Source organism: Enoplosus armatus, chromosome 6 (assembly GCF_043641665.1).
Source record: "Enoplosus armatus isolate fEnoArm2 chromosome 6, fEnoArm2.hap1, whole genome shotgun sequence".
Taxonomy (NCBI): domain Eukaryota; kingdom Metazoa; phylum Chordata; class Actinopteri; order Centrarchiformes; family Enoplosidae; genus Enoplosus; species Enoplosus armatus.
In genome coordinates, this window is record NC_092185.1 from 22,333,939 (window position 1) to 22,346,524 (window position 12,586).

General features: G+C 43.2%; 1 protein-coding gene across 1 annotated transcript in view; it reads right to left on the minus strand.

The window, feature by feature from the left end:
• Nucleotides 1-2,753: 2,753 nt before the first annotated feature.
• The window catches only part of nlrc5 (NLR family, CARD domain containing 5), a 30,395-nt gene continuing 20,562 nt past the window's right edge, over nucleotides 2,754-12,586 (minus strand). Inside the window, exons 34-55 of the mRNA XM_070907204.1 lie at nucleotides 12,471-12,560; nucleotides 12,294-12,362; nucleotides 11,761-11,844; nucleotides 11,289-11,372; nucleotides 11,044-11,130; nucleotides 10,859-10,918; nucleotides 10,468-10,515; nucleotides 9,992-10,075; nucleotides 9,815-9,883; nucleotides 9,646-9,729; nucleotides 9,189-9,263; nucleotides 8,909-8,992; nucleotides 8,690-8,773; nucleotides 7,786-7,884; nucleotides 7,585-7,668; nucleotides 6,625-6,708; nucleotides 5,439-5,522; nucleotides 5,239-5,322; nucleotides 5,042-5,119; nucleotides 4,810-4,893; nucleotides 4,501-4,584; nucleotides 2,754-4,373 (exon numbers count right to left, since the gene is read on the minus strand). Of these exons, the coding sequence (XP_070763305.1) occupies nucleotides 4,292-4,373; nucleotides 4,501-4,584; nucleotides 4,810-4,893; nucleotides 5,042-5,119; nucleotides 5,239-5,322; nucleotides 5,439-5,522; nucleotides 6,625-6,708; nucleotides 7,585-7,668; nucleotides 7,786-7,884; nucleotides 8,690-8,773; nucleotides 8,909-8,992; nucleotides 9,189-9,263; nucleotides 9,646-9,729; nucleotides 9,815-9,883; nucleotides 9,992-10,075; nucleotides 10,468-10,515; nucleotides 10,859-10,918; nucleotides 11,044-11,130; nucleotides 11,289-11,372; nucleotides 11,761-11,844; nucleotides 12,294-12,362; nucleotides 12,471-12,560 (1,765 nt within the window). The 3' untranslated portion in view covers nucleotides 2,754-4,291. The remainder of the gene's footprint in view (nucleotides 4,374-4,500; nucleotides 4,585-4,809; nucleotides 4,894-5,041; nucleotides 5,120-5,238; nucleotides 5,323-5,438; nucleotides 5,523-6,624; nucleotides 6,709-7,584; nucleotides 7,669-7,785; nucleotides 7,885-8,689; nucleotides 8,774-8,908; nucleotides 8,993-9,188; nucleotides 9,264-9,645; nucleotides 9,730-9,814; nucleotides 9,884-9,991; nucleotides 10,076-10,467; nucleotides 10,516-10,858; nucleotides 10,919-11,043; nucleotides 11,131-11,288; nucleotides 11,373-11,760; nucleotides 11,845-12,293; nucleotides 12,363-12,470; nucleotides 12,561-12,586) is intronic.

A 12,586-nucleotide genomic window follows, 5' to 3' on the forward strand; every position in this document is an offset into this window, starting at 1 on the left:
GGCAGGAAACAAAACATCATTTTAATGTCTTCCACTGGAAGCTGCTGTTGCCATAACCTGCTGTACCATCTCCGCTGGAAATCACTTACTGCAGCTGAAAACACCCTGGACCTGCCGCTGAGGCCACATCACCTCCCTTTCAACGCGCCACTACATGGAGACCATTTGCACTTTGTGTGTAGGAGAGTGGAGCAGCAGCACTGTACTGAATGTCAGAGTGCATCCCAGGTGTGCGTGGCCTATATTGCAGGGTCACACAAACAACAACAAAACAAAAGCCAAAGTTCAGTGTGGTTGCCTTGTCCAGGTCCAGGTCTCTCTGGTTGTGCTGGACCTGCTGAACCTGCTTAAGACGTCTACACCCAGTCACACTGCACATCCACACACACACACACCTGAAAAAAACCCCACACACAACCTGACAGAGAGGGCAGGTTAAGTGTGTAAACATGGCAGCTGTTTCAGACTTCACACAGCCAGTAAGTCTACTCGCTGAGTCCTGTCTGCCGTGTTTGTGCCAAAGTGAGCGACAGAGGATGAAGTGTAAACAGTAACCATTTAGAGATGTGTCTGAACGTGAAATGAACAGCAACTCTCTCTTTCGGACACACACACGCACCCCTGTGTGTTTCCTTTGACGCACAGCCCTGCGTGCAAAGGTGTTCAGCAAAATGCCACATCTTGTCCTTCAAACAGCAAACAATGCACAGCTGCTAACTGTCACATCTCCACAGAACAAAATGTGAAACCTGATGTCACACTCGCCTCAGTAAATGACGTCCAACTTCTTCGCCGCTTTTCAGTTGATAATTTCTTCTTTAATCGCTGCGCACAGTCAGGAGAAATGAAATCCCCCAAAGCTCTTTCTTTTCTTGTCTTTTCTTTTCTTTCTTTTTCTACCAAAGAGTGAAGACTGAAGTTGCCGTGGCCATTTTTATCCGAAGTATCCTGAACGGCGCAACAGTGTGTGAACGTAAACCATCCTCGCAGCCACCTGGACTGTGTTCTCGCTGCCCGGCGCCGCTGATGGATGGAGCTAATCAAGCTAACGGGACTAGCGTACGACCGGAAGTACAGCCAGTTCACGTACAAAATAAAAGCGTCGCTGTCTGGCATACGTAAAGCGCTTCCGCCTGAGGTGTAAGTAAAGTACAGCCACATATTGTTTCTGTGACAACGGTAGGCTTGACACTCATATACGCATACTTTGTGTGACTGTCGCGTCCTATGGTGTGCTTTTTCCTAAAGCCGAGCGTATTCTTCCACTCACTTCCGTTTTCTGTTCACATATTTGTGTACATAACAGTCCTGTCTATTCTTTGCATTTGTTTGTTCAGCTTTGTTGTTCTGTCCTTTGCTGTAATATCTATTTCCGTGGATGCAGAGCAATGAAAAAAATCGAGTCTAACTCCTTGTATGTGAACATATACTTGTATACTACCACTATAAAGCTGATTCTGATATTCTAAATTACAGTAGCCTGTCGTTTCTGTAATGTTAATATGGTTTTTCTAAACTCTAATATAGAAAATGTGTTGTTACTCTGGCACCCTCTTGTGGCTCATACAGGTATCACGACCCAAGTGTGTTCATCACAGTACACTGCAGTTACATTACCAGTGGAGTGTTAAGATATTTTACTTCAGTAAAAGTAGTAGTATTAACATCAAAATGTATTTAAAGTAACACAAGCAAAAAGTACTCATTGTGCAGCAGAATGACTCAGCAACATGTGATATTATTACCGATGGATCCATGTTTCATGTTGGTGGAGCTGGTGGAGGTGAAGCGGCTTGATATAGTGTTGGGTAGTTTTATCCATAACAATGGATTATAAACGGATCACATATGTTGTATGTAAAATCTCCACCTAAAAGTAACTAGTAACTATAGCTGTCAAATAAATGTAGTGGAATAAAAAGTACAATATATCCAGCAGAAATGAAAATCAAGCAGAGTACCTCGAAAGTACCTCAAAACTGTATGGCATTTGAGTAGAAGTACTTCAGTTACATTCCACCACTGCACGTTTCCCAGAACATGAGGAAAACAACTTAATAGCACCGATGGATGAGTGTTGCACAGTGCTAATGAACTATCGTCTGAAGACGGTGATAAGAACAACAGTATCTATAGATTCAGTCATGAAACATCAGGGTCACTGTGGGTAGTGTATCTTTAACGGCACCACATTTGCACCACCGGTCTCCACCACAAGAGAGCGCCAAATGAATCCTGAGTCCTGCCAGCGTGTTGGGTCAAACTTCACTTCCAGCTGCTCGTCTTGGCAGCAGACAGAATGAAATAGGAGTGGGTTACAAAACACATTTTGTGCCAGGACTCATCTACTCCAGAGACTAGAGGTCATATTGACATGTCACCTTTAAACAGTGAAATCTGTAACAACTAATAATCAACTCCTAGATGTGCAACACGAACATGGTTAGTGTTTGACTGAATAAAATGCTGTACATTTAACAGTTTCAGTAGATTTTGACGTGCAGATTGTGTGTGTGTGTGTGTGTGTGTGTGTGTCACCACGGTAAGAGGAAGCAGACAAAGCACCCCTCGAAAGAACAAGTGAGCAATGAATGTGATATTCCAAAAAGGTTATGTTGAAAGTTTGTACTCTGGTAACATTTTGTCTTTGAGATGACAGGAATCGAGGAATTAAAACCACGTTTCAGCGGCAAGTTGTTCAAGAAAGAAAGAGTGATAAAATAACTGTGCAAAGTGTAAATAAAGGCAAAAACTCAAAGTAGTCTTTTTTTTATTCTCAATTGACATCTCAGTGCAAGTCAGAATGACATTTCGTCATGTGAGAACTCAAAGCCCAACCTGAACACAAACTTTTAAAAAGCAAAGCTACGTTTAACAGATGAGTATTGCAGGAACATCTCTGTACTAATCAAAGTCTCCAAAGTCTTTGTAGAGATTATAGTGAAACTGAATGAAGGGGGAAAGCTAGAATACAACACAGAGGAACAGGAAAGGAAATACTGCGCATTCGTTTCAGAATGAGTGCATCATTCTAACAGAGTCAGTGTCAGTGTGTGCTTTTCCCCTTCTCCGCCATGAAATATACACAATTCTAATTATTATCATCTATAATTTACTAATGTAAAAAACATTGAAATTAGTTAGAATGAAAGACAAATAAATAACTTTAAAAAAAAAACCCTGATGATTTCTCAACATTACAACAGCAGAAATAAATACGCACATTGGATGGAGACCACAACCGACAGCAGAGGGGGGTGTCCCCCCTCTCCACTCTTCTTTACTGCGAGTTAATGATTTATTGTGTTTTCACTTATGTGACCTCCATTTATTGTAAACACATGACAGTGCAAAGTGACTCAGTGAGTCGGAGTCTGCGTGCATATACTATAGTTTCTTACAGGAAAACCTACTGGAAAGAACAGGAAGGGACAGAATGTGCAAAACATCCCTCTACCAGCTGTCTCAGATGATAGATGGTGATCATTAACCTCGTCACAGTTTTACAGAACTTTTGAGATCTGTATAATTTCAGTTCACCTCTAAAACCCGTCAGCCTCGGGACAGTTGAATCATATTTACCTACAGCTCCCGATAGGAACGCACAGCTCATTATCTTAAAAATGAGTACAACCTCAAATTAGCATTTTGTTTCTTCAGTGGCTTATTTCACTTCAAATATTAAGTTACTTAAATATTCTATTTAAGTAACTTTCATCAGTATTGTGTCTACACTGTACCTCCTGTCCTTATCCAACTTTATGTGTCCTGTCCAGAGGCTCTGCAGTTAACAGAGACTCATACATTCGTAACACACCCACGTCAGGACCACCAAAGATGGGCCACCGTTGTGTCACCGGAACACATCACGCCAGTTTACCATCGTGAAACTGGAGGCCAAGAAGTGCATAGTCATACATTCGAATAGTCTCAAAAATAAGACATTCAACTGTACACCTGTACTTAATTACATTGTTCCCACAAGCAGCCCTTAAGATAAAAAAAAGGCAAGAGTCTTTTACATATAGATATCTACATATATACATCTAAATGAGTCCCCTCCAACCCTAGACCACATGTTGGTCTTTTAAATATTCATACTATTAGAGACACCAGCTGCTGCCGTCATCGGCTACAGCTGATAAAGACTTTTAAAGATCTTAGTTATTTGCTGTAAGATCCTTCCTGGAAACAATCTCCGTGCCTGAACTGTGGCAGTGATTCACCTCTGCAGGTCCTGATGAGCTGGAACGTTACTTCTCACCGCCACCGTCCAACAACACAGACCACGTTAGGTGGATGAGAAATTCAGCCTCCTGTCCCTCAGACTGAGCCTCTGGGCTTCACTGGAAGGCACTTGGTTCCTCCACAGCCTGAAGAAGCACAGCGGTGGACACTTTAATATTCTCAATGTTTCAAATAGATTTTTAAAATCCAAATGCTGATTTGTGCCTGAATGAGCCAAACGTTGCCCGAGAGGCAGTTTGACAGCAGGTTTACCTGATGAGCTGCACAGCAGGACACGACTGTAAGGCTCGGAGCAGGGCCTCGGCTCCAAAAACGCTCACAGTGTTTGACTCCAGGCTGGGGGGGGGGGAATTAAAAACTTCAACTTTGATTCCCAAACTAACCAAAACGAATAAAGATGGGAAAAAAATGGTGAATCTGGAAGCATGAATCATGAACTGATTCTTAGAATTAAACGCAGAAACCAAAAATAACACCTGAAACTCAAATTAAATCAACAAATAAAAACATGAAAATAACAAACACTGGTGTGTGTGTGTGTGTGTGTGTTCACAAACTCACTCTATGTTGGTCAGCCTCTGACAGAGAGGCATGACTCTGGCCAACTCCACCGCCACTTTGTCATCACAGTTATTCCACCCCAGACTAGAGGCAGAGAGAGACACACAGTCGTATAGCACTTCCAAACAAACACTCCCTCTTAACATTTAGGTCCGGGCCGACAGACCTCACATTAAAGACCAGAATCAGTCATGTTTAGGTCCCATAGAGGCTGATGCCCCACACATCTTACCCCACATCCTGTATGAGGGGACAGTGGGCCAGACTGGCAGCTACTGCACACAGCTCTGAAGTCCCGACAGAGGTCAGACTGACGGACCACACAAGAAAAAGAAACACGTTATTTCATATAAAATGAATAATCAGTCAATCTAGTCATCTATCAGAGTTGGGATTCCCAAAAGAGCAGGGGGAGCTAGAGAGTCTCACTGAATCTTGGTGAGGTTCTTCATGCACATTATTGCTTTGGACAGACTCACTGACCCTTCAGATCCAATATGGTTCTCTGAAATACTAGAACAGACACACATAAAGAACATAAACCTCAGGACAAGTCAGACAAATGTAATAAATGTCACATTCAGAAATCCGAATGTGTGTGTGTGTGTGTGTGTGTGTGTGTGACTCACTCCAACACCGTGATGCGTGTCAGTGATGGCAGGACAAGGGCCATCCTGGCAGCAGTGAGGTCTCCCAGACTGTTACTAGACAGGCTGGAAGACAGAACAGACACGTTTTAAATTCTGCACTGATATAAATATGCGAAAGACAAGACCTTTCTTCTCTTTCGCCAAAACACAAAAAGTTTCTATGGAAAACTGCCCTTTTCCCAGCAAAGAACCCAATTTAGAAGACTAGAAGTGTTTACATGAGGTAGTACTCTACGAGCATCTTTCAGCAGCATGCAGCTGAGTCAGGAGCTTCTCAGCTCGAGGACAGCAAACTTCCAGGGGAAAAAAAGGGCGACTGGAGCACACTGACACACAAGATAACAGTCGAGCCTCTTGGATTTGGCATGTTTCCTTTCATTTAACTCATATATCTGTGATATTTTGTTTCTGAGGTCATTACAGTGCACAAGGTGTGGCCCTTGGACATGGGCTTTGAAATCCCCCAGGCCCCGTTTTTTCCCCCCGCTTGAATGTTACATAGCGTCTTTGGCCACGCATGTGTACGAGCAGCGCAAACCCCTAGATTCAGTGTATCACTCCGCCCTACGATTTATTACCGGTGGCAGTTATTCTACTCATCGTTGCATTTAGTAGGAAAAGGTTGGATGGGCATCTCTAACATTTTTATGTACAAATTTATTTATAAAGCCCTTAATGGCAACCTACCACCATCACTTCCTTAATACATTACATTGGTCCTATAATCATTACATGACTCGTTCAAGTGGTTGGCTAATGCTCAAAGTCCTGCGTGCAAAAACTACATTTGGGAAAACTGCTTTTAGTTTTTGTGCTGCACACACGTAGAACATTATACAACCCTCATTAAAACTCAACACAATTGTACCTATGGGTCAATTTAAAACCATGATTACAAACTACTCCGCTCTTGAATGCAACTGTTTTTAAACTGTGTTCTGTCGCCTGTTTGTTTTCTCGTTAATTATTTTTTGTATGTATTCATTCTGTTCTAATTGTACTCAACAAGACATCATTGAAAGTGCGGGCATGCCCTCGGTGATTCCTCAAGACTTAAATGAAGGTTGAATGAAAGATTGATTGAAAATGTGAATGAATGCATGACAGATTTTTACAAGGTGTTTCACTGATTTATAAAAAAAAAAAAATGTCATTGTGTCCTTACTGGAGCTCCTCCAGGTGCCTGCAGCTGGTCAAAGCCTCCAGTAGCTTGTCTCCTGATTGGTCGCTGATAAGGTTCTTTGGTAGACTGGAAGACGGACACACACACACACACACACACACACACACACACGCACACACAACATTAAATGTAAAATGAGTAGCTTTTCCCTGAGTGAGGCAGTATGCATAGCTGTCTGCCGCAGTGTGTTTTCTGGTACCACCACTGTGCGGCACTAAAGCCAGAAGTGTTTAAATTCTACACACATGGTGTACTGCAGTGGGAAGTGACTTATCCAGGAACCGTGAAGCACTTTGCATAAATACAGCACCACCTAATGACAGCCTGAGCCAAAAGACTTTGTGGCCGTCAGTCCCACACTTGACAACGGAGGAACCTGCAGCCAAATGGTCTAACAGCTGTTGTCCATAAAAAAGAGGCCATGACAGTCCAATAAACATGCCTGGCTAATAAATAGCTGGCATGTTTCGAGTGATTGGCACTTCACACAAGCAGTGGGCAAGCCTGTGATCTGTAGGTACAGCTTATCTGTGCTCTTGTGTTAAGACAAAAACAAATGCCGAGGCAGTAGATTGTTTTATCAGTCAACACGTTTAGAAAAGGAAAGGGAAATGGAGTGGGAATGGAGAAAGACTGCTCACGTGATCTAAGACACGCTTTCTACTGCTCATCAACTATAAAATAATGATCTGCAGGATTATAATACCACGAATGATGTATATATATATGTATAAAATAAAGTGGAGAGAGCACACAACCTGCTCATAATAGCTTGAAAAGATGAAGATAATTAAGTAAACAATACACAATACTACACTATATAATAAATAAAATCGTAACATGCACAGTGACATACGAGACAGATAACATGGGTAGCCAAAAGTCTTTGGCACATTCATAATAATCTGTTGACTCTTTTGCCAACAGGACCGTCCCGCCTACCTGATCCTCCTGAGCTCCGTCCACACAGGAAGGAGTCTGGCCAGCTGCTCTACTCCTCTGTCAGCCATCCTCCAGCGCTCCAACCTGGATCCACAAGAGAGAGGCCCAACATCACTGATGACTCTCCGATGGCAGACTAAAGTGAGGTTAATCACACTTGTTTACGTGCAGCATGTTTTATGTACGGGTCCCAAAACTCACTCTATCTCCTCCAGCGACGTGAGTCCCTCCATGGCAGCGAGGAGATCCAGCACATCGTTTGCTCCTGATTGTCCCCTTTCTGTGGCAATCTTATTCAGCCTGAAAAACACACACACACACACACACACACACACACACACACACACACACACACATTGCACAAGCAAAAGGTTACATTTAATGTTCAAACAAGCAATCAGACCCTGAAACGATATCCATTCCAAGGTAGGAGTGGATATCCTTCGGGAGAATGCAAAACATTTAGTAAAACTAATGGACATCTCTCATGAGGAGGATTTATGTCCATGTAAATATGACATGTATTCATATAACGTATAAACAGCATTGACATTTTGACGTCTAAGTTCCGACCTCGCAGCTCATCAGCGAGCAAACACTTTACAGCTTAGCACTATGAGAGAACAGGGAGAGATACATCTCTCCCCCGGGAGGGCGATCGTGGCATCGGACCATTTAATGACGAGCCTCTTATGGAGCCGATGACACGCTGGCATGATGGGCTGCTGCCGCAATGCGAGCACTTTTGGCAGCGACAGTGTCAGCAAATGCATCATAAATAGACGGGATTATTAGAGTGCTGCTGGAGATGTGTGGGCTGTGGCAGTCAACGTGGAGACGCCTGCCTTAAATAGCTTGGCAGGCTTAGCTCCCCAGATTAAATAAATACTTACCAAACTCTAGCCACATAATGAGGGGCTGTAAACAGGACACACGATACTTGATGAGCCTTCCGAATCACTTGGACAGGTCAGATTTTGGATCAGGAATGCATTTTATAGTGAAATCTTTATACTGTTACAACTTCTGCCAGCGACTCTTTCATGTGGTTGGGAACATCAAGTTCTGATGGGACTGCTACAGTGGAAGAGATTGTGTTTCTTACTTGAGACTGCGGATAGAGTTGACATTCCTCAGTGCTTGTGCCAAACACACCCGGCTCTCCTCATTCAGCTGCAAGGACTCCAGACTTAGGGTGCCAACACACAGACAAACTTAGAACTTTAAGACATTATAGAAGCCACTCTATCTGTATTATATGACTGACATTTCCGTCCACATGTTCACCTATATGCTTGTGTGTGTGTGTGTGTGTGTGTCTTACCGAAGGCCTTCCAGACTGACACACTCTCCCAGTGCTTTGACCAGCTGCAGCCCTGCACCCGCCGACCATATGCAATGAGACAGACTGGAGAAGACGAATGGCGACATTGTTTAACGTTCATATTCTGTATGAGATGATGATTGAAACATTTCATACAATCCCACTAGTTCCACTTCATGAGCACTTTATTTCTTTGACACGCTGGCGATTGATCATGTGCATATCTACCTGTGAAAATAATGCACACTTCTACAGGAATACTGTCGCGCTGAATGCTTACTTGAGCGACCGCAGACGGGGCAACGATCTGGTCATAATCTGAGCGGCTTTGTCACTGATCACGTGACCGGATAGACTGGGAGGGAGGAAAAGGAAAGATTTCATTACAATGCATGAGCGCAGCACAGAAATGTTGTGATGTAGCACTGGCGAGTTAGTTACAAGCGCGTCAAGATACAAAACAGAGCCATGAAATATTGGAATCATCTGAACAATAACTGGATAAAAAATGTAAAAACAAAAAAAAAAACCCTGGTAAATTGTATTAATGTACATGGCCATGGTTTTGTTGTGAATGCTCCCACCTCCCCTGAACTGCCTATAATGCACTATGCACGTAAACACTGATAGTCAGAGCGGAGGAGCGCTATTAAATCAAACTATGAAAGAAGAATACGAGAGAGGAAACAAAACAAAAATGCTCCAGACAAGTAACAAAATGTGTTTGCGTTGCTCACTTTAAGCTCTGAATGGCTGCAGCCTGCAGCAAGGCCTCCGAGAGCTTCTCAACCACAGTCACACAAGTCTCTTTGGAACCAATACTGCAAAAGATCAAATGATTTTACTGCTGGAAGTTTACTGCACAACAGGCGTTCGTAAGCGTGTCAAACGTGGAAAAGCTCTCACCTGAGAGAAGTGAGATTTGGCAGCGACGGCAGAACAGAACAGAGAAACTCAGCTCCCTCTGTATCCAGGCTGTGGTGGGAAAAACTGTGAGGAATGGCAACAAATGGCTTCTTTTTTACAGCTACGTCTCCCTTGCACACTGACTTGTGTATACTATATTACATTCAGAGTACTCACTGCAGCTCTGTCAGTAAAGGACACCTCTGGATGATGCTCGTCATCGATGCAAGCTGCCACCCCTCTACTGCACAGTCCACAAGGCTGGGGGAGAGGGGAGAGATTAACACTGACTCCCTTCCTGCTGTTATCAGCTACTCGGACAGATAACGTTTGGTTCTTTTCGTTTCCCAAAAACCTTCATAAGCCTTTCAAACAGTCAAATCTTTATTTCAAAGGTGCAACATCTGCAAGCATTTTGTTTTCGCAAGACAACAATTTACAAAAACTATGTTCACATGAAAGTAAGGATAACCTGACGGGGCTCTGCTAATTTGTCTTCAAGAGAAACAATATTAAGTCTGTTTTCGCAAGGCAAGCAAACGTGATGTTGATATTATGCCAGAAGAACAGTGTGAATGTGATGTATGTGTGTGTGTGTGTGTGTGTGTGTGTGTGTGTGTGTGTTGGGTGGCACATTTAAAGGAACAAGGTACCCTATTTTCTTTGTGGTCAACGATGGAGTCAGATCTGCAGAGTCGTCCCTGAAAACACAAAAACACACGAACCCAAAGTGCACTGATCATGTTTCTGCCTTCAGCTAATGTTTGAAGTTTGGTATTTGTTTTACACTTAATTTAACTCCAGACATATTTAAAGACATACAAAAATCATCAAATCTGCTTTGAATGTTACTTGGATATGTTTTTTTCACAACAACAAACAAATGAATCACCTGGTTAGAATTCCTCCTTCATTGAAAAATCCACATCTATGTGTATTTCAAACGTTTAAAAGGTCAAACATCCAAGTGGAAGAACAATAAGCAAAACGCGTTTTTGAGAGGCGCGGGGCTTCAATTTAAATATGCAGGCTGAAATGTATTACCTGACTGAAGTCAGTTCAGTGGCTTTCATCACAGACAGGTGCAGCGTGCTGTGGTGGACCCTGCAAATGAAATGTGCATAGTGCTGTAACACACAACGACAGACATGTGGTTTGATGTGGGATATTCTACCTGTGTGTGTGTGTCTGTGTGTGTGCGTTTACTTGCTTGCATCTGCATATCTCACCTGATGGCGTGTATGTTGCTGCTGAGCTCCAGACAGCGGCACACCAAACTGACAGCTTCCGCAGATCGGATCCAACGCTCCTCAACGCTGACAAGGGAGAGAGAGTGTGACGCAGCGCAGTATTTCAACGATATCATTCAGCTACTCAGACACACGACTAAAAAACAATGTGGACTGTATGCTGCGCAAAAGCAAAGCTAAAAAGCTAAAAAATTCTCCACCTTTAGGAACAAACGGCTTCTCACCTGACACTGAATCCTCTCTGGCTGCTGCTCAACTGTCTCACAAAGTCTTGGATCCAATCTGACTGCAGCGAATTGTTCCTGAGCCTGTGGACCAACCACAGAGCAATCGTTACTGATTTTCTAATGAGCGATAAGCATCGGGGTCTGGCATGGAAAATAAAATACACACCGGACAACCTGAGACACTCATCATAATGAGTCAGGTCTTTAATCAGCAGATGCCCCCCTGATCACCTTCTATAAGCTCCATACTCAAATAAAATGAACCAAAACCGTGTTTAAAATAAATGGAAATATAGCTCTGTTTTCGTAGTCACTCGTGCATTTTTTTATTTACCCACTCGTTTTTGAGAGAATTTCATAAGACAAAGAACTGTCATTTTTATGTTCCCCATAAAAACAAGTTACTGTTCAAGAAGCTTTTCATATGCTGACAGCTACAGAAGTGAATTAAAGGTGGAGGTGTACTTACTCCAGCTTGGTCAGACTGGGACAGGCAGACACGATCTCTGCTAATCTGACCAGATAGTCACGTTCCAAACCACTCTCTCTGACACTGGCAGAGAGGCAGAAGAGGTGGGGGTGGGGGTGGGGGTGGGGGGGGAGAGCAAACAGAGAATGACTCAGCACGTGAGGACTTTTCAAAAGGTGTCTGCTGCCCAACACATGAATGCAATCCAACACTGAAACCTTTAAACTACCTGACCAGACAACAAGGAGACATATAACTGTCTGCTCTGACCTATTGTAGCGTTCACTGTGACATCATGTTATATGACAACATCTGTCAGAGCTTGCTACCATGCAGATGCTAAAATACAAATGAGGTTTAAACCATGTAGACATTTCTGAAACCATCACAGAAACGTTATTTGAAGTTCTGGTGAATGGGGCTCTAGATCAAGAAAACCTCACATACCAATACTTCAAAGGGGTGTGTTAACTGTCTGCAGGTTAAGTTGTGAATCACAATGACATGCTTGTTATTCTGGGTTATTGTCCTACCTCAGAGTTTTTTCACAGCCTTCCTCTTGTGTGAACCAGATGAGACACCTCTCCTCTGCTCCCAAACTACTGTGCCAGCAGACGCCAGCAAGGGATCAGGTACAGGTCATTAGTTCATAAAAGCTTTTCGTGCTTTCAGCAATTCATTTCCGTTGCTTTCCTCTCGCACAGACTCACCTGACTTCCACACCAGAGACGTTGCCACAGGCGCACAGTGTGCTGGCCACATCCAGCAGCCCCCGCTGGGTCAGGCTGTTGTTGCTCAAACTGTGGATGAAGACACGTTCAAGACC